The following is a 23,869-nucleotide window of genomic DNA, read 5'->3' as shown; positions in this document are numbered from 1 at the left end:
ATATACCACATGTATTATTCAACTGTTTACAAACATTTTTTTTTACTCTATATATTTAATATTCAAAAGTGTGTACTGGAAAAAATCTGCTTTTATTCCCAAGGACAGTTCTGAGAGGTGACTCGCCTGTGTCATTAGCCATATTTTACAGATAATATGACTTACGTTCTCATTCATAGTAGTCGGGTGGCTTATCCAGGCACATGCACTCAGTGGAGACAGAGGCAGGTTTGAACACTTCAGTCTTTGTAGATCTCAGGCTCTTCCTATTTGACTTCCACACATGCCAGCTGTCCTTTATGTGTATGTTTGTGTGTACCTATACACGTGTGGGAGTGTGCACCCCCCACACCTACAGACACACCACACACATGTCCTGCTCACCCACGTCTCGGGGCAGGGCAGCGTGAAGACAGAGCAGCCGTGTGGGTGCTGTTAAGGTGCACGTGGGCCCACCTCCAGGTGGTCTGTGTCCCCCAGTCGGCACTCGCAGAAGCCAGGACCGTGGGGGTCTGGGAATCGCCTTGTGTGGTCAAAGGCTGAGTGCGCTTCGTCCTAAGGCTTTCCGAGTCACTGCTGGGTTTATCGAGCACCGCTGCTGTGCTCACTGTGGCTTGTCTTGGCCTTGCAGGCAGGACGGCAGCACTTTCGAACCTGAGGGTCACATCTTTATGGAATAGGTGCTGGTGACAAGGGCCCTTGGGAGTGGGGACTGAACTTTACCTGCCATGGGACACATTGTGGCCAAATCCTTATTCCCACCGACTATCTGAGGCAGAGCAGCTTGGGCTGTTTGTGTGGGTTTCATGGCAATGGCAACCCACTCCAGTACTCTTGACTGGAAAATCCCATGGACGGAGGAGCTTGGTAGGCTGCTGTCCATGGGGTCGCTAGGGGTTGGACATGACTGAGCAACTTCACTTTCACTTTTCACTTTCATGCACTGGAGAAGGAAATGGCAACCCACTCCAGTGTTCTTGCCTGGAGGATCCCAGGGATAGGGAGCCTAGTGGGCTGCCGTCTATGGGGTCACACAGTCGGACACGACTGAATCGACTTAGTGGCAGCAGCAGCATCACTCTGTTTCAGGAACTCTCCAGGGTGGGCGCGTTGCTCTAGGGATGCAGTCCTCATGTCTGAGGAGCAGAGAGGAAGCGTGCGGACGTCCGCCCAGAGGGCATGAGGGCGGCTTGGGCCCCTCACTCCCTGTCGTGCCTCGTCCCCTAGCACAGAGCGCAGCAGAACCAGCAGACACAGAGTGAGTGAACGAGCGAGTGAGCGAGTGAAAGGAAGATTACCCAGTGGGTCAGGCGCAGTACAGGGTTCGAGGGACCATGCAGCAGATGTACCTGAGGGACAGGAAGTGGAGGGGAAGCACAGGCCACAGAGGTGTGGCCCGGTCACCTTCCCACACCATTGACTCCCCTCTGACCACAGGCTGCTGTTTCCAGGATCAGGGGAGGATGTGTTCCTGTGGCTCGGTCCTACCTTGTGTCAGAAACTGTCCCCTCACAAGGGTACCTTGGCCATGAGGGCGTCAGGTGGGAGCTGACTTCTGGGCACATCCCACTGAATAGTGGCCACACCCTCCTCACATTTAAAGTGAAGTCGCTCAGTTCTTTGCGACCCCATGGATAGTAGCCTGCACCCAAACTCCTCCGTCCATGGGATTTTCAAGGCAAGAGTGCTGGAGTGGGTTGCCATTTCCTTCTCCAGGGAATCTTCCCAACCCAGGGATCGAACCCAGGTCTCTCACATTATAGACAGACACTTTACCATCTGAGCCACCAGGGAAGTCTAGGTAATCCTAAGGTGGAAGAAAATGTCAGGAGAGAGCCAGAGAGATGGAGCTCAGTGATTCCACTTGGCCTTGAAGGTGGAGGAGAGGTCGGCCAAGGAGGGAGTGGCCCTGGAGACTAGAAAAGGCAGGGAGACGAGTTCACCCCAGGAGCCTCCAGAAGGGGAGGTGGCCCTGCTAATGCCTCGGCTCTAGCTCAGTGAGCCCAGTGCTGGGATTCTGACCTCCAGGACCTTAAGGTGATAAATTTGTGTGGCTTTAAGCCACTTTTGTGTTAATATGTTACTGCTGCCAGAAGAAACTGTTTCTTGCTCCCAGGCTGTGACTCAGGGCGTCCACATGGCCCCGGCTGCAGTGAGAGAGGCCTGAGAGAGGCGGCCTCCCTGTTCCCAGCCTGGTGGTCAAGGAGCAGAGCCCAGCTCTGTGTTGCAGTGTTAAAACAGAGTGTCCTGAGCTGCAGAGATGGGCATATGTGATGTCTGTGTGGTGCACTTTGCCCGATTTCTGTTCTGTTCTCAGGAGACAAGCATCCAGATGGAGAATTCCCAAATAACTCTTGGCCCAAAAGCAACATCTTACTGACTTGAAACAGGAAAATAACTTTGAAAGTTTCCCTGATGAACAAAGACGCCTTTGTGTGTGGTACTAGCCAGAGTCAGCCACGCGCCCCAGTCATGTGGCGCACGTGTTCCCGGTGCTGGTATAAGAGTGTGCCTGAGATCCCTCCCTGTGGATCACAGGGAGGGTCTCAGCCTTTGGCCCAGGCAAGTGGTGCTGCTCGCCAGGAATGGGGGTGTGCTGCCGCGTGGCCTCTGTATCCAACATGTGGGGTTCAGAGGTCAGTAAGGGAGCATTCCCCATGGCTGTTGGAGGTGCCTCTTCCACCTGGTGGTGCAAAAGGACCGCAGCTGGGTTCGCCGGAGGTGCAGCAGTGGCAGGGTGCTTTATAGAGCGGAAAGGTGTGATTTCCTTAGAAGCAGGCTGTTCCTTTTAAAATGAGCACGTTGAGGGCTGATGAATGGGGAACTAAGGGTGAGCGGCGTCGGCTGCCTGGGAGGTGAGTCTGAGCCAGTGTTCCGAGGCTCCTCTGGAGACTGGCGCCCTGTGGAGCTGAGCTCAGTCCTGCGCCCACTCTCCAGCCCCACGGTGCAAGCATCGCCACTGTTGTCCCTCCTCTGCAGATGAGGACCCAGGCTCAGACACGCACCTGGTGGTACAACGCGAGATGCTGACCCTGGGGTTGACCCTGGGGTCCGGAAGCTGCGGCCTGGGTGGTCTAAGATCCCGGTGTGCGCAGGACGGTACGTGTGGCCGGATGCCCCCAGAGCACCTCTGTGCCCCTGGGGTCGCGGCACTCACAGGACTGCCCTCCCTGGCTGAGGGGAGGCCATCACCCCAAAGAGTTTTCATTTGTTAAAATAAGTTCCCTAAGAGGGGACAGCTTTCCCCTTCACCCAGAGTGATGCCTACACCCTCCTGTGTGTGGCCGAAGCTCTAAGGGGGCAGGGTGAGGATGATGTGTCATCAAGTTACTCAGATACTCAGATCACAAGTGCTGACTCTACTTCTGTAAAAGCGCGTAGGCTCTGCTATTGTTGAGATACTAGGAATAAAATAAAACTGAAAAGTAGAGTTTAGTAAGGTGAGAAATAGTTAAAGTAGACATGTAGTGGTGTTTGAAATAAAATGAATTGTATTTGGACACGTAGGAAGTCTCCCCAGTGTCGCAGGGGGGCTGCCTGACAGGTGCCCTGCGCTGACAAGTCTGCATCGCTGCAGGGTCTGGGGAGGCCCTCGGGGGTGCCTGGTGCAGGTGCCAGCCAGTGGCAGGACACGCCCACTGAATGGGGTTTTGTCCCCATGATCTGGAGACTGTTCTCTTGGTGAGTGTTGGTCATCAGTCCCCTGTGGCCCAGGAGACCTGGAAGCTGTCTTCCCAGATGGGAATGGCATTCTGTGGGAAGGAGAAAAGCCTTTCTCCTCCTGCTGATGGGAACCTGCTGTGTCCTGAGCTGCCCACTCTGTGCCCGGGGCCTGCTGAGGGACGTCCGTGGGTCGGCCCTTCTCCTGACAGTGACCTGCTCAGAGGTGTCCCTGGGCCTGGGGTTGCCTGTCCCAGCTTTCCTGGCAGCTGCTCGTGCCGGCGAGAAGCCTAATACACAGGTGTGTACCCTGTGAATTTTTTCCTGAAAAATGACATTTCCGATACTAAAGTTTCAAGAGCCACTGAAGGAGTTAGGCACCTGTCCAAGGTGAGTTTGAGTGAGTGCTGCTGCCCTTTCCACCCAGGAGGGCATTGTCCTGAGGCCCAGTTGGCACATTCCAGGGACAGCAGGTGGGTTCCCTGCAGAGGACACCTGTGCAGGGCACATGTAGCTGCAGCCACACCCAGGATGCCTGCCAGGCCGGGGGTCATGTGCCCCATGGAGAGAACCAGGGTGGTCTGCGGAAGGGTGAGTGCAGACCCTCTCTGAGGTGAGCCAGCCCCACATGTGCAGGGTCAGAGCCCCAACCCTGCCGTGGGAGCCCTGCGTGCCGGGTGTGGCTGTTTGCACAAGTGGGATCCGACGGCTGTGGCTGTGGCCATGTGTGTGAAGGAGCCTGTGACACTGTTCTTTGTGCCTGTTCTTTGGCTCCAGTACAAACCCTTTGCACAGGTCAAATTTTTCCCAGCGGATTTCATGACACATGACTTCAGTTAAGGAATAACATGGCTAAAGAAACATTTCTGGTTATATTGGGCAGTAATATTAGTGCTGGTACTTATCTGGCAGTCTTTGGGAAAATAAGTATTTCTATCAATAGCAGTAAAGACTGAAGCCAAAATCAGAAATCGAATTCAATGGTATTTAGACTGTTAGAGGCATAAGCAGAAGTCCAAACACATTAACATGATTTCTGTTCCTATTTACAAGCCCTTTCAACCACAAATCACTGAGGTGGGTTGAGGGAAGACCCGTCTGTCCCTCATCTCAGGAAGCTCCGTTGGGAGTGCAGAGTCGCCACGGTTGCGTGTTCAGGACCGGACCAGCTGGCAGTCCTTTCGCTGCATGGCCTGTGGGGGTCACCCTGAGGCGCTTGGCCTCGTGGAGCGAGCTCAGCTGTGTGATGCTGAGGCACTGCTGAGGTGGGGAGACCCCCAGCTGGTTCAGCTCCTTGGAGGAGGTGTGCTTCTCAACTTTGCACATTTGTGTAGCATCAAAAGATATTCTGAATGTAACACGTAACCTATTCAATTTCCCCCAAAAAAAAAAAAGAAAAAAATTTTTTTAAATAAAGATAGATGAGATGTATGTGTGTGTGTGTGTGTCTGGCTCTTTGCGACCCCATGGACTGTAGGACGCCAGGCTCCTCTGTCCATGGGATTCTCTAGGCAAGAATACTAGAGTGGGTTGTCATGCCCTCCTCCAGAGGATCTTCCTGACCCAGGGGTCGAACCTGCATCTCTTGCGTCTCCTACGTTGGCAGGTGGATTCTTTATCATTTGTGCCACTTAATTTAGTAATTCCCATTTCTTAGCATTTTTGCCCCTAGTAACCTTAAACTGGAAAGCACAGGTTACTTTAGCTTCAAGCTTCCTTTCTCTGTGTGGTTTTGGAGCAGCTCTTCCCTCTTCCAGCCATGAATCTCGGGGTGTTGGCTTCACGCCTTTTGACTCTCAGCATCTTCGTTCTTAACGTGGGCGTGGCCTGCCCTCTCAGGGCACTGCAGGCACGTCTGGTGACAGGGACCCTGCACCCGTGGCACAAGGAGAAGGGGACCGTCGGCATGGCTGAGCTTGCTACGTGCTGCCCGAGGAGGGGGTTAAGTCTGTTCTGAGTTCCAGCACTGTTGCTCGTTTTCAGAAAATTATTGGGTGAAATCAGTTTCCTGAGGTTACTGCCACCATTACCGCGCCATTCCTGGAGGCAGTTGGGATCGGACTCCCAACCTGTGAGTTCCAGAGGTGTCTTCCATCATGCAAACTGCATCAAAAAAAATGTCACTGGAGCATAGTTCATATTTTAACACCCCTTCTGTTCCAGGGCTGAATCTTCTGAAGGACAGAGCTTGTTTGAGGTCATTCACTGTGCTTGCCATGACCGAGGGACGTCTGCAATAAATACATTGTGGAGAAATGTCACTGCAATGCTTTTTAGGAGAACTTTATATGGATAAGAGGTTGCTTGTGTGATTCCTTATTCTCCTTGGCGGGAGAACTCGCCGTGGTGTTGGTCAGGGAATGACCCAAAGGTCTGTGCTTCTCCATAAGCCCTGGAGCAGACACCCCTGACACCATACCCCAGTGGATGGAAAAACTTCTCTAGCCTGTAGTGTCCTCGAATGTCAGACGAGGGGATTTGTCATGAGTAAAGGCTTCTCATATTCAAAATTCAGATTCAGAGGAGGGGGACTCTGGTGAATCGGGGACCTGAAGTCAAACGTGTCTCCCATCCAACATGCATGCTGGCTGGGTGGCCATGGGCCTCTGTGCGCCTGGACTGGCCTGGGTCCATCCGGGTCCATGGAGAGCGGCCCAGGCTCTTCCATAGGCACTTGGAGAAGAGCAGCCATGAGCCCTGAGTGGGTCCACAGGGCGGAGCATCTCGGAGAGAGCCTGAGTCTGCGGGGCTGTGGGCCCTCAGCGGGAATGGTGGCATTGGTGTGTGCAGGGGGAGAGCTGACACTGGCCTCAGGCTGGTTCTCACTCACCCTGAGGCTGAGAGGAGCCTGGAGGGAGCTTCGTGCCTCCTGCTCTCCTGGGGCCTGCCTCACTGTCAGCAATGAGGACCTGCCGTCATTTTAGCAAGTAGAGCAGAGCCCAAACACGCCAACCAAGAACAGTGACCGTTCCTTCGCAGGGGCCTAGCGACCAGGGAAAGGAAGGTGGTTTAAGCAGAGAGAACTCATACCCAGAGAAACAGCTGCTAAGGAAGGGACCACAAAGAATGACTCACAGGAGCTCAGGGAGCAGTGAACCTTCAGAGGGGAACTGGGGAGGATAGAGCTGAAGATAGGAACAAATCCTGTAAAAGTACCTAGGAGTGAACTGCACAAGAAGGCTCAAAACCTGCGTGATGACAACGGCAGTATCTCTTTGAAGGATGTATTCAGTAAGCCAGCAGGAGGCTTCCCTGTCGCCATGGGTGGGAGAGTGAGTTCTCCAAGAAGAGGGTGCTGTGTGTGTGTGTGTGTGTGTGTGAGTGAGTCTGCCTGCAAGGTTCTCTTGGAATTGAATAAAATGGCCTTAGAGTTTATAATGCCCCGATATAGCCAAGGCTTTATTTATTCATCTGCTGCCTGGCATGTGGGATCCTAGTCCCCGACCAGGGAACGAACCTACGTTCCCTTGCATCAGGAGCAGAGTCCTGACCCCTGGACCACCAGGGAAGTTCCAAGATATTTTTAGGAAGATGAAGCAGGAGGGACTTTTCCCATGGTTGGTGGAACCAGGGCTGCATCATCAAACTGTCTGTGACCTGCAGGGGCCGGCACAGGCAGGGCAGGAAACACGCGGCCTCACCAGCATGCCAGCCAGGGTCTGCCAGAGGGCTGCCTCCATGCAGGTGAGAGGGGCTCCCAGGGGGGTGTTGACCCCCACACTGTGCAGTGGATCCCAGTGTCAGAGTGTGGACAGGAGAAAGACAGGATGAACCCCTGATATGTGGCATTACATGTGAGAATTGTAGAGTGGGCACTGAAGTTCAGTGGGAAAGGACTGTTTAGTAAATAGTGTTTATCCAGTTGTGTGACTGGAGGAAACAGCCTTGGGACCCTCAGATTGTACTATATGAAAATGCAGATCAGTTTGTTTGAACACTTGGATATTAGAAAAGAACACTGCACTCACTCACTAAAACTGAAGAAGTAATATGTCCAGTCTAGGAGCATGCGGGACTTTCTCAATGGGCCTAGAAAACTCACACATTTAACTACATAAAAATTAAAACTTATATGACAAAATATATACAAGCAAATATTTTTAAAAAGTTGTTAGAGAAAATTGTTTTCTAGGTAAAAGAAAAGGGGTTAATAGTTTTAATACAAAAGCTCTCACAAATTAAGTTGTCATGAATAGAATACCAATAGGAAAAACAGCTGGAAAATAGGTAGTTAATCTCCAGAAGAGCAGGTTATGGGAGGCAGGCGGGAGCTGTAAAAAGGTAATGTGTCCTGTCTGCCTATTAGACTGGCAAGGAGGCTGAAAGGAGGAGAACGCAGTAGCTACTTTTTACAGAAACAAGGGGCGGGTACTCTTGGGTACCAATGGAGAAATATGGATTGTTTCAGCCTCTTAGGAAAATTGTTAAAAAACACCAGATCTCTCCCAGCTTTAAGGCATCAGCTGAAAGAATGTGGACAGTTTGCTCATTTTGTGAGAATGTCATACCAACCAGTGAATTAATGTACAAGAAATGACCTTGGAAACTCTACAGGTTCCCCCAAAGTGTTTTACATGCTTTACAAATGGGCAGTATTATTATTGAGATGAAGACTCTTGCTCCCCACGGTCCTGATGTCTCCTGAGCTATTTTGAGACTGTCTCATGAAACTCAGAAAAGATTGCAATAGAAATGATTTGTCCAAAAAAAGTTTTGTAACTCAAGAGGTTGAGTTAAGAGGTTCCTAAGTGGTCTTGCTTTTTTAGGCATCATTGTGCTGTCACAAGCTGGCACATCCCCTGGGAAAATTCCTTCCTTCTGTGTATGCAGTGTGACATTGCAGTGAATGATCGCATGGTCCCAGCATAGTCCAGTGTGGACTGGGAAAGTCAGCAATCTTCATTCTAAAGAAGCCAGAAGCCCTGTAATCTGAGGTGAGAACAGCCAGCATCCTCTGACATTTAGTATGAAATTCCAAATCCATTAGCATGTCTCACCGAAGGAGCAGCTGTTTTGGTTTAGGGTAGAAGGGACACATTCTGGACATTACACAACAGATTTGGGTCGAGTTCCTGCTGCAGAGTTTGCCACTTTTGCTTCAGTGCTGAGTCCTCACCCATATGGTTTTCAAAATATGTTGGTTCTGTAAGGGTTTACTTAATAACCCACTTTCCTGCATGCCCATCCAGATGCCCGAAAGCAGTGGTCCTCTACCTGGGTGGTGTCCTCCTGGAGGACCTGGGCTGATGGGATCTGTGGTGATGGCCCTCTGTGGAAGGAACAGTCTGGCCCCAGACACCAGGGGAGCTGAAGCTTTGAAGCCATTGTCTCTCTCATTTTGGGCTCTTCCCTTCTCTGCCTGTTGTGTAATTGTTACGCACCAGGGTTCTTGGCCTCCTTGATCAACAGAAATTGATCCGAGGCCAGACAGGAAATTCAGCAAAGACTTTATTGGGCCCCACTAGGGGAGCGGCAAGCTGGCTCTTTATATGGTGTATTCATGCATTGGAGAAGGAAATGGCAACCCACTCCAGTGTTCTTGCCTGGAGAATCCCAGGGACGGGGGAGCCTGGTGGGCTGCCATCTACGGGGTCACATAGAGTCGGACACGACTGAAGCGACTTAGCAGCAGCAGCAGCAGCAGCAGGGGAGCAGCAAGCTGGCTCTTTATATGGTGTGTTCAGGGGTCTGGCTAAAGGGGTGGCTTAGGTGGTTTGCCCACCTTTGCTCCCACCCCCTGCTTTTGCTCCTGGCTCTTTGAAAGTGGCAGTTGCGGGTTTTTTCTTTTTGTCTTTTTATATCTTGTCCATAATTTGCCCCAACTGCATGTATGCGGTTATTTTTAGTCCCTTATAGTTTCTTTTATTTTGTAGCTCAAGGAGACATTTGTCCAGGTGCAGGTATGGCAGCAGAGGGTCCCAGACTCCAGGCCTGTCTCATAAAGAGTCTATAATAAATTTGGGGTAATTTCAGAATCTTGAGGGGTCTTTTTAAAGTGCTGTGAAAACTGTCTCTGTCTTTCCTTCTCCACGCCCCAGTGCCCACTATCCCACACTGCCTCATTTGTCCACAATCTGAATAATGAATCCAGGGAAGGTTTTCTTATCCTCAAGGCACCAGGCCTTGGCACAATTATTCCATAAGATTCTTGGATCTCTTGCTGTGAACCTCCCATTGAGGGCTTGCTTCATCCTGTTTTCTCATTCATTCTGTTGCTTAAAAAAGCTTTAAAAAGTGTTGAATAGCTCTCTCCTTTGAGAGCCAAAGTAGTACTTTCCTAGGGCCATGGTTGGGAGACGTTGGTCTAGTTGGATTGCGTGTTTGGTTAGTTCTCTGGTCTTCCCTTTTTCTTGAAAATGTGTTCTGTGGAACTTTCTAGATACTTTACATTTGATTCTACCTCGACCTTGAACCGTTTGGAGGAAAAGAACATGCATTCAACTGTATGCATGCATGATGACATTTCTGGCCAACTCTATTTCTGTTGGCTTAGTAAATAAAGCACGACCTTAATTGGAGCTTGCCTTTCTTACACAGGGGATGTTTCAGCAGTAGGAGATGTGGTAAGCTGAGAGACCTGAGGCAGTCTGATGTTTGGAAAGAGCGTTCGCTTTGCAGGGGCTGTTCCGTGTCAGTGCCTCATACAGGATGCTGCAAGCCACCCGCCGTACTTTCTCTGTGACTCTGCACGGAGCACTGCCCGTACCGTGCCCCGCGCCCCACTCCTTAACTGCTCTGAGAAGTTGCATCTTTCTAAGTTAACAAAACAAAATCCCAGCTCTTGCTTTAGTTACAAACAACAAATTAAATGTTAAATGTAACTTTTCTGTTCATTTGTAGTGTATCTGGTTTTATTAGTTAAAAAAAAAAGAAAATCCCTTCAAAAGTAACAGTAGGGAGAACATCACACCAAAATCACACAAAACTCCAACCATGGGCCTGACCCAAGGCCTGAGCCTGGCCTTGCTTTCTGCTGTGCCTCTTACTGGGGGGAGTCCTTTCTTCTGTGACGAAGGATGTACACCTGGGCACCCTCTATGGAGACCCTGGCCCAGTGCCAGGTGTCACAATTAGCTAGATCCTTCCAGAACCAGCTACTTAGTACCATGTGCAAGTATTTTTGAGGGAGGGATTTTGCAAAAACAGGGTGGGCGCCTTTGTGCAGAAGAGACACACACTGGGGAGCTGCCCTATTTGAAAGAGGTCTGTTGGTCCACAGCCCACAGCCTCGCTGCCAGCAGTGTGAAGTGTGCCCTGCCCAGGGCAGGAGTGCCTGTCAGAGCCGCCACGTCACCCGGAGCCGTGAGAGTGACCCTCTGCCCAGCTCTGCTCACAGCCTGCCCGCCGCCCTCAGCCCCAGGGGGAGTCACAGGGGGTCCTGCCCACCGGCCGTGTTGAGCACCAAGCCGCCCCTCCGTTTGCCCAGGCTCATTGAGGCACACTGCCCAGTTTTAGCCAAGATGACAACTTTGTGACTTTTGACTTTGGACACGGCCCCCCTGGTTGTTTGCAAATAGGCAGGTGTTTTGGCAGATAGACTGAAATGTTACTGGGTGGGGTGGTCAGACACCACATGCATCTGAAACCGTCTGCCTGTCCACCCCCTTTCAAGCATAACAATATTTTATTGTGTTGGCCAAAAAGTTCCTTTGATATTTTAACTAAAAATAAAAGACACATTTTTCATTTTCACCAAGACCTTTATTGAAAGTCTTCACCATTTTGCTCCACTACTTTTTCTGCTGTTTTTCAGACAATGTCATAATTCTGTCTTCCCAAAACTTTTTATCTTTCTGAGCAAAGAACTGTTCCAAGTGCCTTTTACAGTCTTCCAGGGAATTGAAATTGTTTCCATTAAGAGAATTTTATAAAGACCAAAATAAATGAACATCAGAAAGTGCAACGTCTGGTGAATACTGCAGATGAATCAGAACTTCCCAGCCAAGCTGTAACAATTTTTGCCTGGTCATCAAAGAAACATGCAGTCTTGTATCCTGATGGAAGATTATGTGTTTTCTGTTAACTGTTTCTGGACACTTTTATTCGAGTGCTGCCTTCAGTTGGTCTGATTGGGAACAGTATTTCTTGGGATTAATCATTTGGTTTTCCGGAAGGAGCTTGTAATAGAGGACTTGCCTTCCAATCCGTCCATATGCACAACATCACCTTCTTTGGATGAAAATCAGCCTTAGATGTGGTTGGTGGTGGTTCATTTCGCTAGCCCCATGGTCTCTTCCATTTCACATTACTGTGAAGTATCCACTTTGCATTGCCTGTCACAGTTTGTTTTAAAAACGAACATTTTTGGGACCGTTAAGTAGAGAATCGCATGTGGAAATATGGTCAAGATTTTTTTTGATTAACTTGTGCGGAACTCAGACATCAAAGAGATGAACATAACTATGCTGTTGTAAATGATTTTCAACACTTGATTTGGATATTTTGAGTATGTCAGCTTCTCTCGCACATGGTTTAACATTGATTGTCCTCAGGGTTCTCATTGATTTGACCTCTGTCAGCTTCAACTGGTCTACCTGACCATGGAGCATCATCCAGCTTTCGAGAAAGCTCCAGCACAAAACTTCACCAGCCACTTGTGACGTGTTCGATCAGTCACAGCACCTTCTCCATACACTGCACGAATCTTTCTTCTTTTAGCATTTCAGTTGCGTTTTTACCTTTCTTGAAATAATAAAGTGTAATATGCCAGAAAAGTTGCTTTTTTCTTCCATCTTCATTATTAAAATGGCTACATGAAAAATCAGTTTTGATAAATTTTTTTTTAATTGCATGCTAATATGACAGCTGTCATAATTCAATCTTAACCTTTTGGACAACCCAGTATTTTCAGATCATATTGGTTTCTGTGTTGTATAATTTAAAAGATAAGAAAAAAATGAGCTTTTGGCATAGAATTTTGCCAAATTGTCTTCCTTAAGCCACCCAGTTGGGCTTCTCAGGTAGCTCAGTGGGTAAAGAGTCCATCTGCAATGCAGGAGATGCAGGAGACACAGGTTCGATCCCAGGATTGGGAAGATTGCCTCGAAGAGGGCATGGCAACCCAATCCAGTATTCTTGCCTGGAGAATCCCGGGCGGGCTATGGTCCATAGGGTCGCAAAAAGTCGGACACGGCTGAAGCGACTTAGCACACACGCAAGCAGGCCACACAATTGGGTGTATTTTCAAAACCAGACCTCCCCCAGGCCTCTGGGGCCCTGGAGTTGGGCAGATGTGGTCGTCACTGTGCCTCTTTCTGGGTGTGACTTTGGACAGGCCAGTCTGTCCATCCATGAGTGAATATTAGGACTCACTACCTTCTGAGTGAGGACTGTGTGTGTTAATAAGTGCCCTGCATGCTGCTTGCTCCTGGTGAGGGCTGCACTTGGTGGGGGCTCACCTCCCCTCCTGCTGTTCTGTTGTTAGCATGATGTTAACATGATATGTTGGTGCTGACGGAAACCTGGTCTCAGCCTTCAGCTGGTGTTGGCTGAAAGCCTTGTCCCAAGCCATTGTGGAGGTGGCCCACTTCTGGAAAACATTTCCCCATCTTTCAAGAGACTGAACTCTCACTTAGGCAAGCAGGAAACATGCTCGAGTGGTAAACAGGTTTGGACAGGGAACAAGAAGGACCAGGGGTGTTTGGAATGGTGGCCTTTGACCTTAGGGGCTATGCCATATTCAAGTGTGTGCCACTGGAGGTTGAGGCGCGAAAAATACAGTGACCGTGAGCACACATTTGGTGATTGTTTGTCCAGGTATGAGCACTTGGCAGTGGCAGTACAGCCTCTGAACCCCTGCCTGTGGCAGTGGGTGGGCTCTGGGGTCTTGGGTACGTGTTCATCCCTGGGCTTCCAGCCCCCTCCCTCTGCCCTGCCCGCCTGCCCAGCCCCTCGCTAGCTTCCCCTGATGGACATTCCCTCCCTCCTCACTCCTGTCTGAGCTGATACTTATCACTGTTCTTTCTAGCCAGCTCTCTCCCCCGTAATCACCCTCATGGCGCCCATGGGTGGGGGTCCTGTCACCTTCATGCGAGAACCCCGAGGGCCTCTCTCTATCTACCTTGGTCTTCAGAGCATCTCCCACCAGCACACCACCATGCCTGCCAGCACTTGGACTCCAAATTGCTCCCAGCTGGACTGTGTTCCATTCCATATCACGCCCACGCCAAGGTGAGGTCGCTGGTCACACCAAGGCTGGAGACCTGGACACCCTGTGACTGACTCCTCTAATCATTTGTGGTGTCCAGTCATCACTTGTACAATGAAACTCCCTTGCAGGATCTCTCTTTCCTGTTTCTGTGTCCCAAGTCTTATGATCTCTTTTGCTATCCCTTGCCTTAGCTTTGGTTTGGTCACTGCCCTTCTATCCTCTCCCTAAATTCCACTCTTTAATATAAGTAGTCCTCTTGGGGTGGGGTATGGGTTACCCTAAGATTTTTTTCATCCTTTAGGAGATAAATTCAGATGCCCCCTCTTCCAGGAGGCACTCCCAGATTGCCTAATCAAAACAAGTGTTCTTCCTCTCAGCCTTGAAATGTACTTAAAAATACAAGTGAGAGAATTGTACTTTCTTCTTTAATCCCTTGTTTTCAAGTGGATCTGCTCAAATCTTAAAAACCCTCCCATCTCTTATTTTTCTTCCTCATTCTTTCCTGCCCATCCAAACCCAAGACACACTTCTTCATTGGTTGGTCTTGTTCAGGGAGAGACAAGTTTAGGGGAGGGAGACATCAAGGGAGGTGAGGGAGATGTGCTTTATCTACCCCTGTACCCCCATCGCCAGCCCCTGAGCAGCATGTGGGCATGGTGAGGTGGAAAGGACGTGGGGACTTCCCATGTGTGGTTGTGAAAAGTATATGCAATTGAATTAAAGCCAGTATTTCTTGAACATAAGAAAGTATACGGTAAGATATGGCCACATAAAGTCAGACATTGTATCATTAAGTCAAATATGTATCCAAGTTATAAGCATTACAGACTTCTCATTCATTTCCTAAATTACTGAGAAGTGGAAGAGGCAGGCATCTCCAGCAGTAAGATGTCCTGGGAAGTGGGCTCCATGCATGCGGCATGGGTATTTCATGGAGACGTTTAGAACAGTGGGCAGCCTGCCTCCTGGCTCCAACTGGAATGGTTGTGTCGTGTTACAAGGGAGGAGTCACCTGCTATGCAGAATCAGAAATCATCTTCCCCTCCCTCCTCCTTCCAGCCAGGAGGACGCGTATGTTCATAAAGCCATAGGCTGGGATGGAGAGCAGGACAGTGACAGCCCGGTCTGTCCCTGTAGACGGAGGGGCAGTGGGTCACCAGGGATGTTAACTGGTTTCTCAAATTTGGAATCTATTGTCAACTTAAAAAAACAAAAAATATTCTTTTGCTGTTAGGGAAAATGGTACTGTAATAACCTAAATGCAAATCCATTTGAAAACAACACAGTAAAGATCAAAGTAAAGTTCCCTCAATTCCTACAAGTGCCTTTTAAAAAAAACTTTATCAGTTTGGTTTTATTCCTTCTCTACATTGTTACCAAGTCCAAGCTCATACTACTTGCCACAGGACAGGCCATCAAACTGAGGAATGAATTGCTGTTATTTATAAAGCGGGCAGACCAAGAAGGTGGCGGACTCCTGCCCCAAAGAACCTGAGTTAGATTTGAGGCTTCTTTTATACTAAACAAGGAAGTAAAGTCAAACATTTCCTGGTCCTGGTCAACCTCTGGAGGGGAAGTGTTTGTTTCTTTTCTCCCTGCAGTCATTCACAGGTGGGCCTAGTCAGGATGTTTCCTGTGAGAGCTAAACAAAGGTATTTTAGCTTAATGCTCACTATCTGGGAAGCAGGGTTTCCAGAGGTGGGCCATTATCATTTAAGCTTACAGGCAACATCTGTTTAGTGGTTAACTTGAAGCAAAAGCAATAGAATACAAAAGTTAAAGCAACAGATCCACTATGGAGTCAGATTTGTTGAAAAACCTTAGCCATTGCAGAGACAGGACCACAACTGGAGAGGGGCCATGAATGAGGCTGAACTGGTGGGAGTTCTGATACATTTCAAAGCATAAATCATTAACAGAACGTTTCTGAGCAGGAGTCCTTGAATCCAAAGAGCTACATGAAAGTAACAAAGCATCTTCAGGCAAAAACATGCTTTTCAACTGCTTAAAATAATTCCTGTAAATCCTGTAACTCAGTTATCTCCTCTTATTGGAATTATTTTCTTAGTAATCTTAAAAACACAACTAGCACAAATAAATAGATTATCAGCCTAAACAACAGATCAAAAACGATGATGTGAGCTTAGAATTTTGTTTACTGCTTGTCTTTAAATAAAATTTGTCACTGGTCCCTTTAATATTTCCTTGTTTCTTCACCCCTGCATTGTACTGTTTTGCACAAGAAAGGCTCAGATAAGAACTGCAAAGCTCAGCAGGACTAATAATAAACAGGGTTAACTGATTGTCCCAGAAGAGGAAAGCTAATCATAGAACAGATCTTGGAAATTATTTAACACTTTCACTTTACAGCTGAGCAAACAAGAGGCCAAGAGGTGAGGGCTTTGGTGCAGAAAAACCAGCGGCAGTGTGTCCCTCGAAGAAAAGACTCAGGCCCCGTTTCAGCTCGGTCCCCTCCCCCACTCCCCGCCCCATCTCAGAAGAATCACAGTTTCCCACCAGTGGCCCTTGAACCCTTGGGGGCAGACCCCTCAGGACACCTGAGAGAGGCACTCAGCTGATCGGAAGGACGGTTGTCATTCCCGTGGAGGGTCCCACCCCGCGTTTGTAATGGGATGATGTGGACTACATGTTTTCAGGTTTGCCCACGTTTTGATGTGTTATGCATACCCTCTGTTGGGCTCCTTCCTCTGTGGTTGGATTTTAAGCAGTCTTGCTCTGCATTCTTTTCCTGTGAGATAGTCCTTTTCTCATTTGGGCTCCCCTGGTAGCTCCGAGTTTTTCTCAGGTATACGTATTCTGAAGCTGAGTGTGGTTTTCTTGTTGGCTGCACCCTGCGAGGACTGCGCCCCTGGGCAGGGAGCCGTCTCTAGCTCCTGCCTCTGTGCAGAAGGTCAGGATTGTCTGCATTAGCTTTCTCCTGCTGTGTGATGAGTTACTATAAACCCAGCAACTGGAGACAACTCTGCTGTGTGCTGTAGAGTTTCCGGGAGCAGGATGCAGGCGCGTGCTGGCCAGGTGCTCTGCCCTGGGCCTCGCCCGGCTGCGGTCTGGGTGTTGGCCTGACATGTCTCGTCTGAGGCCTGGTCCTCTTCCAGGCTCACTAGATCCTTGATGGAGTTTCGCTCAGGTGCTGGTCGGCCTGGGCCCTGCTCTTGCTGGCTGAGTGCCAGTGGCCCCCTGGCTCTGGCCACGTGGCCCCTCCGTTGCTCACTGCAGTTTTCCGTCTGACTCGCCATCTCTGCTTGAGGTCCAGTGTACAGGGGTCCTATGGTTCCGTCAGGCCCACTTGATGGTCTCCCTGCTAATGAGCTCGTAGCCCACTGATGGGGCACCTTCACTGCACGTGTAGGAGTGACTCCTGCGGCACCCCAGCTGACTCGGGGGACCGGCAGGGCACGCCCACTAGGGCTGCGGGTCTGGGGGCATCTCAGAATCCTGCCAGCCAATGAGGCAGCCCCTGCGCTCAGAAGGAGTATCATCAGGCACACTGCACGGGGCCACTTGTGCAGTAAGGTGCTGTAGGCAGATGCATAGTGTCTAAACCTTGTGTCTCGGGTGGATGCCCTGGCCCCTGGCAGAGTGCAGGTGCCTGCCTGGTGGAGGTTAAAATTCAGGAGTTCGCAGGGCACCCATGGGTGGTATACACTCCTGAGACTTTTCCTGTACAGAAGGGTGGTTGCGTGTCTTGTCCACCCTAGATAGCATCCACCATGACCTGAAGAAACAGAAGCCGGTCCTAAAGCATTTAGCTGCTGCTTCTGACATCAGTGCTCTTAGGAGGCCGTGTTGCTGTATCACTGGGGTTCATTTCTCTCTTCCCTGCGGTGCTTCTCCTGTGCACAGAGGGGCCTGTGGGGCGTTGGCCTGTGCAGGAGGCTCCCGGGGCCACGCCCTGAGTCCCCTAGCCCCTGCTGCCCCCTCTTCCTGCTCTCCCGGCTGGGGGCACCCGTCCAGCGGGAGTCAGGGAATGGACATTGTCAGGTGCTGGTCGGCTCATACTGCCGCAATGGTGCACAGACGGGGCGGCTCACACACCAGAAATTTATTCTTGTCCTATCTGGAGCTGGATGTCCCAGATAAGGCGCTGACAGGACCTCTCCCTGGCTCACCCATGGTGGTCTCTCCGTGTGCTCACATGGTCCCCTGCACACGGATGCCTAGTGTCTCCCCCTCTTAGAAGTGCTCCGTTCATGTTGGACTGGGGTCCCGCCCTGTGACCTCGTTTAGACTCAGTCACCTCTTTTAACGACTGTATGTCCAAATACAGTTGCTGGAGGCTACTTACATATAATATGTATGTTATATGTATGGTATCTGTTATATATGTGTAGACATACACATGTAATATGTAACACGGTATATACATTATACCGTGTATGTTACTTTATGATGTATATGACATATCTATAATGAAAATGAGTAAGAGTGACACAGGCAGGGATGTTACCGGATCAGCGTCGGGTGCAGGCTTGGTGCTGGAGCTCCCGCTGGGGCAGTCGGCGGGGCCGTGGGGCTTGCGTGAGGAGTCTTGGTCTGCAGAGGAGAACAAGCTCTGTGCCATATTCGGCCCCAGGTGCCTCCGGAGCCTGGGTTTCCCGGGTCCCCGTGAGCTGCAGGGCCTCTCTCCTTCAGGCCCAGAGTGGCCTGATGCCGCTCGCTTTGTTCTCGTGCCTGCAGGCGTGGGGGCCGCTCCTGCCAGGACGGGCACTGAGGTCTCGCCGTTGCTGTTTCCAGGGCGGGGGTGGTGAGGGCTCCTCCAGACTCAGAGCCTCCACAGTAACTTTGAGAAGTTGCTGTTTTAAAGACATGCTCTGCTGGAGTGGGCAAGCTAATTTTCTAAGATTTCAAGGCAGATGGACAGTGACTTCGTGTTTGACGAGTTCTGTAAATGGAGCATGGTGAAGATAAATTGAGCCAGATGGGGTTCCCTGCCCCGGCCACCCATCCCCAGGGCAGGGACCCAGTCTCCCGGCAGCTGTCACTCTGGGCCGCACAGCTCTCTGAGAGTGTACTGTTGCCTCAGGGACTGCACAGGGACATAACTTCTGGATACTTTCTCCAGGAAAGGACACAGGCCCTTGAGATGCCTCTGTGGCTTCTGTGGGAAGCCGACAAAGGGTCCTGAGGAGGAAGAAAGACTGAGAAGCTAATGTTAGAATGTTTCTAATGGTAGAAAGTCAAAGTCTGACCTTCAGAAGAGAAAATAGGAACACAGTTAGGTGATGTTTCGTCTCAGTCCACTGGAAGGTGGTCAGACTGTGACGGCGAGCGAGCAGTGCCCTCGGGCGGGCCGGGGGACTGTCCAGCTGGGGGACGCTCATCTGAACAGTGTCCTGGCCTTGGAGGGGATGCTGGGCCGGGAGCCCCATTGGCGGCTGCAGGCCACAACCCCCAGGGGGCGCCTGTCTAGTGCTTTGGTTTTGCATTTGGCTTTTACTTTTTTTGATTTCAACAGTCACGGTTCCAAAAGTAAAAGGCATTAAGAACAAGTAATAAACATGTACAAGAAATTACAAGAAATGAGTTTCATAAATTGCAAAATAATATCTTACAATTTAGATAAGCTGGTCAAGTATTATTTGAATACACACCATGTTTGATAAAATTGCATTACCTCTCTTCCTCTTTTAATATTTGTATGTACACCTTGCATTTAGTTTTGAGGACAAAGTTGTATCTAATTTGTCTTTGTTGGCTCTGTAGCAACCAAACTACTGTGCTCATGAATTAGAGGAATGCAAGAAAACAGAGGCTTTACAACAGCTTCTTCAGTTTTCAGCACCTGGACATTTGCCATGGGTGCCCTCAGAATAAAATATAAGTCTGACACTCAGGACTGGTCGCCAGAACTTGGGAGTCAGGTGAGACCCAGACTCACTGCTGAATTGGTCTCTGAGAACTCAGCTGAGGAAAGTCACTTTATGAGACAGGGGCCACTGAGAGGGTGAGGGTGCAAGTGCAATGTGTTTTAGGGCTCTTTATTTTCCTGACAATATAGCCCAGAGGATTTTTTGATTCAGTTTCCATCATGTAGAATGATATCTTGAGATAGAGTCTTGGTTCTTTGTTTATTTATAAATGTGGACAAGACTGTCTCCAACGAACTCTTAAAATGTCCTTTGTAGGATTAATGAGCTCAATTTTCCAGAGTAAAAAATCTAAGCAGAAATATACACATAATGTTTTCATCCTGGTATCTATTAACCAATGGTAACTAACAGATGCTGAAAGCTGAGTGTGGTGGCAGTGTTCTGAGTGATTATCCACTTCATCTTGAGTGACATGGGGAAGATCCGTTTCTGTGGGCTCCATCCTGCAGATGGTGCAGAGATTCTACTATCTGTATCTGTGACTTTGTCTTGTGTCGGGACCTCATAAAAGTGAGATTGTGTAATAGTTGTCCTTTCGTGACTGACTGATTTCACTTGGCATAATGATCTCTGAGTTCATCCATTTTGTAATGAGTCAGAATTTCCTTCCTTTTCATGGCTGAATAATATTCCACTATATTCCCTTGTGGCTCAGCTGATAAATCCACCTGCAATGTGGGAGACCTGGGTTCAATCCCTGGGTTGGGAAGATTCCCTGGAGAAGGAAAGGCTACTCACTCCAGTATTCTAGCCTGGAGAATTCCATGGGCTGTATAGTCTATGGGGGTCACAAAGAGTCAGACAGGACTGAGTGACTTTCACTTCACTTCATGTGGATTTATGACATTTTGCTCATCTCTTCATCTATTTTTGGGCATTTGGGTTGTTTCTACCTTTACGCTACAGGAAGTAATGCTGCTATGAACATGGGTAGGCAAATATCTATACAAGTCCCTGATTTTAGTTCTTTAGAGATACATACCTAGGAGTGGAAAATTTAGTCATTTTATTTTTTTTAATTAATTAATTTTGACCAGGTAATGGCAGTGGGATCCCAGTGACTGAACATGCAGCCTCTGCAGGGAAGTGCTGAGTCCTAACCACTGGACCACCAGGGAAGTCCCCAGTTTAACCATTTTAAAGTGAATAATTCAGTGGCATTTTGTGTGTTTAAAGTTGTGCAACCATGACCACTACCTAGTTCCAGAACGTTTTAATCACCCCAAATGGAAACCTGTACCCAGTAAATAACTTCTCCTCATCTCCCTAACCCCTAGAGGGTGGCCACCACGAATCCATATTCTATTGCCATGGATGCCTGTTCTAAATATTTCATGTAATTGGAGTTACACTGGTTGTGGTCTTCAGGAATCTTCTTTTTAAGTGCTTCTCTTTTCAAAATAATTAATTTTTGGTCGCCCTGGGTCTTTGTTGCTGTGTGCAGCCTTTCTGTAGTTGCGTCCGCAGGAGGGGAAGGTGTTCTTCATTGTGGTACATGAGCTTCTTGTTGTAGAGCACAGAAAATGGCCATGATCATCTCGGTCACGGCACACTGGCCTAGGTTGCTCTGTGGCATGTGGAATCTTCTTGAACCAGGGATTGAACCCGTGTCCCCTGCATTGGCCGGCAGATTTTTACCTGCTGTGCCAGCAGGGGGTTCTCAGCATTTCTTATTATGGAAATTTTCCACATGCCAGAGCGTGGCACAGAGCCTTCACCGAGCTGCGTGTGCCCGCCACCCAGATGTGGCCTCAGTTGGCCTCCGCCAGCCTTGTTAACCGCCGTCTCTTTGCCAGGGAGGAGGAGCAGTACGTGAACCGGTTCTGGAAGGAGATCCGCGTGGGAGACTTCGTGCGCCTTCGCTGCAATGAGACCATCCCTGCGGACATCCTGCTGCTGTCCTCCAGCGACCCCGACGGGCTGTGCCACATCGAGACAGCCAACCTGGATGGGGAGACCAACCTGAAGCGGCGCCAGGTGGTCCGAGGCTTCTCTGAGCTCGTAAGTGACCTGGTGCGTTCTGGCCCCGGGGACTGCATCCCACCGTGTCCCGAGTGGGCCTCCATGCCTCTGGGCGTTCATTTCCTGTGAGAGCAGGTCCGCGCCTGAGTGGGGCCGAGGGTCTGAGCGGACCTGGCGTGTTCCGGCCCGGGGACTGCGTTCCGCCGTGTCTCCCGCGTGGGCCTCCATGCCTCTGGGCGCGTTCGTTTCCTGTGAGAGCAGGTCCACGCCTGGTTGGGGGGTGGGGGAGCGAGGGTCTGGGCGTTCACTTCCTGCGAGAGCAGGTCCGCGCCTGGGTGGGGCTGTCGGACTGCCCGGGGGCGGGGAGCAGTCTGGCTCTGGGAGTCTGGGTCCACTGTCCACTTCTCAGACTTGGAATGGCCTTCACGTCACTGGGAACACTTGGGCCTGGCCGACTGTTGGCGCATTTCTGCCTGTTGCTCTTGTTCTGACACAGCAGAAGTAGCGACCTGGCTGCAGCATGCGGCTTAGGAATTCCTCTCCTCAGGGATGTGTCTGAGGTCACCCGCATCCACCCGGGTCCATCTGCGTTACCGTCTCTGACTGGATCCTGGCTGGGAGGAGCGTCAGTCCAGCTCAGACATGCTAGGCCTGTGAGGACTGAGAGGTAGAACCGGGGGCCGGGCCCAGCCCCGGTACCCACCAGCAGCCGGTGGCTGAAAGCTCAGAGCCCTCAGGAGGCTCCCTCCTCTGTTGCCCTCCAGGCCTGTGCAGAGGAGACAGGGCGCCGACCTCAGGGGCTGGCAGGGATCATGATCAGGATCATGGCGGCCCTTGTTCTGACACCCCGCTGCCTGTCTCTGTGCATGTGGGCCTTGCCATCAAGGAAGGAAGGTTTAGGAAGCACCTGAGACGATGTGCTCCTGTGTTTCAGGAAGGCCGCCACTGAGGGGCGTGGAGGGGTCTCTTCCTCTGTCGTTGCCCTGTCTTCGTGAGCTCCTACAGAGGAGCCAGGCCTTACAGTCAGCACCGAGGGGTTCTGGAGCAGTTGGCTTGTTTTATAGCCTGGGGTGTCCCTGGGGCACTGTTGGCATCTGCGGTGCAGTGTTCATCGTGCAGGGTGGCTGGGGGGTATCCCTGGCTTCCGCTGTGAGTGTCCGTGCCGTTTGCCCTTGGTTGCTGTGCCCACCTCGACACATTTGCAAAGGGCCAGATGGCCTCCCACACCCTGGGGCCCTCGCCAGCCCTGGTGGCAGGACTTTCTGAGCCTGATGCTCAGACACCTCCTGCAGACCCCAACTTCCTCACCATGTCCGGACCATTGTGCCCTTGCTTCCATCCACTACCCTGATCTCCTCGTTTCAGGCTCCTTTTGTGCCAAGAATGTGAGTTGCTTCAAATCTTTCTTGCAATGAGGCAAAGCATACATAAACATTAAAAATGGTATTTTTAAAAACGGGATCGTCTCCTCCCAGATCAGAAGAGTTGATGGCAGGGCTCGCTGGGCACCCTCGGGGCCCAGCACTGGCCCCTCCAGTGCGCTTCAGCTTCCTTATTGATCGTGCTCCAGGGTTTGGTAGTAAGTGCACAGGGCGAGCTTACCCTGCCCCGCATTCCCCAGGCTCTGTGTGCCTCTGCTCTGAGGCCGCCTAACTCCCGGGCCTAACCCTGGTCCCCAAAGCCTGCAGTTTGTGAGCCCTTTCCAGGGTCCAGCCCAGCGTGGGAACCACCCCTGAGGTCAGCAAGGATGGGCTTGGATTGGAGGGAGGCGGTGACGACACAAACTCCAGCTCCATCCTGAGAAGCGGCCAGTGTGTGCAGAAGGTGCGTGTAACATAAACAGACGCACCTGAGCATCTAATGGATGAAAGCTCAGACACTGTGGGACAATCTGGTGAAACTGCAGAACTGGAGAGCAGAGTGGATCTGTTTGGATGGCGAGAGGGGCAGAGCCAGGTAGGTGCATCTCCTTGGTCAGCTCTCCTGAGTGACTTTCTTGTTTCCTATCATCTGGTTTGTTCAGCTGCTAAACTCAGTAATATCTAAAAGCCTCCTCAACCCACTTTTTTCCCAAACGAAAGCTGGAACACCTTACTCTTCATTGGTGCTTTGTACAAATGTGTAATTTGTAAGATGGATTGGATGTTGAAATTCCAGGATGGCCACAGACGGATGCATCCTTAACCTACCTGCATAGGGCCTGTGT

General features: G+C 50.3%; 1 protein-coding gene across 1 annotated transcript in view; it reads left to right on the top strand.

Annotated features, from left to right (window-relative positions):
- The window catches only part of ATP10A (ATPase phospholipid transporting 10A (putative)), a 181,441-nt gene that overhangs the window by 51,189 nt on the left and 106,383 nt on the right, over positions 1–23,869 (top strand). Inside the window, 1 exon segment of the mRNA XM_005890679.3 lies at positions 21,498–21,702. Within this exon segment, the coding sequence (XP_005890741.2) occupies positions 21,498–21,702 (205 nt within the window).

The sequence above is a fragment of the Bos mutus genome, chromosome 21 (genome assembly GCF_027580195.1).
Source record: "Bos mutus isolate GX-2022 chromosome 21, NWIPB_WYAK_1.1, whole genome shotgun sequence".
NCBI lineage: Eukaryota > Metazoa > Chordata > Mammalia > Artiodactyla > Bovidae > Bos > Bos mutus.
This window is presented reverse-complemented; position numbering and strand designations above follow the sequence as displayed.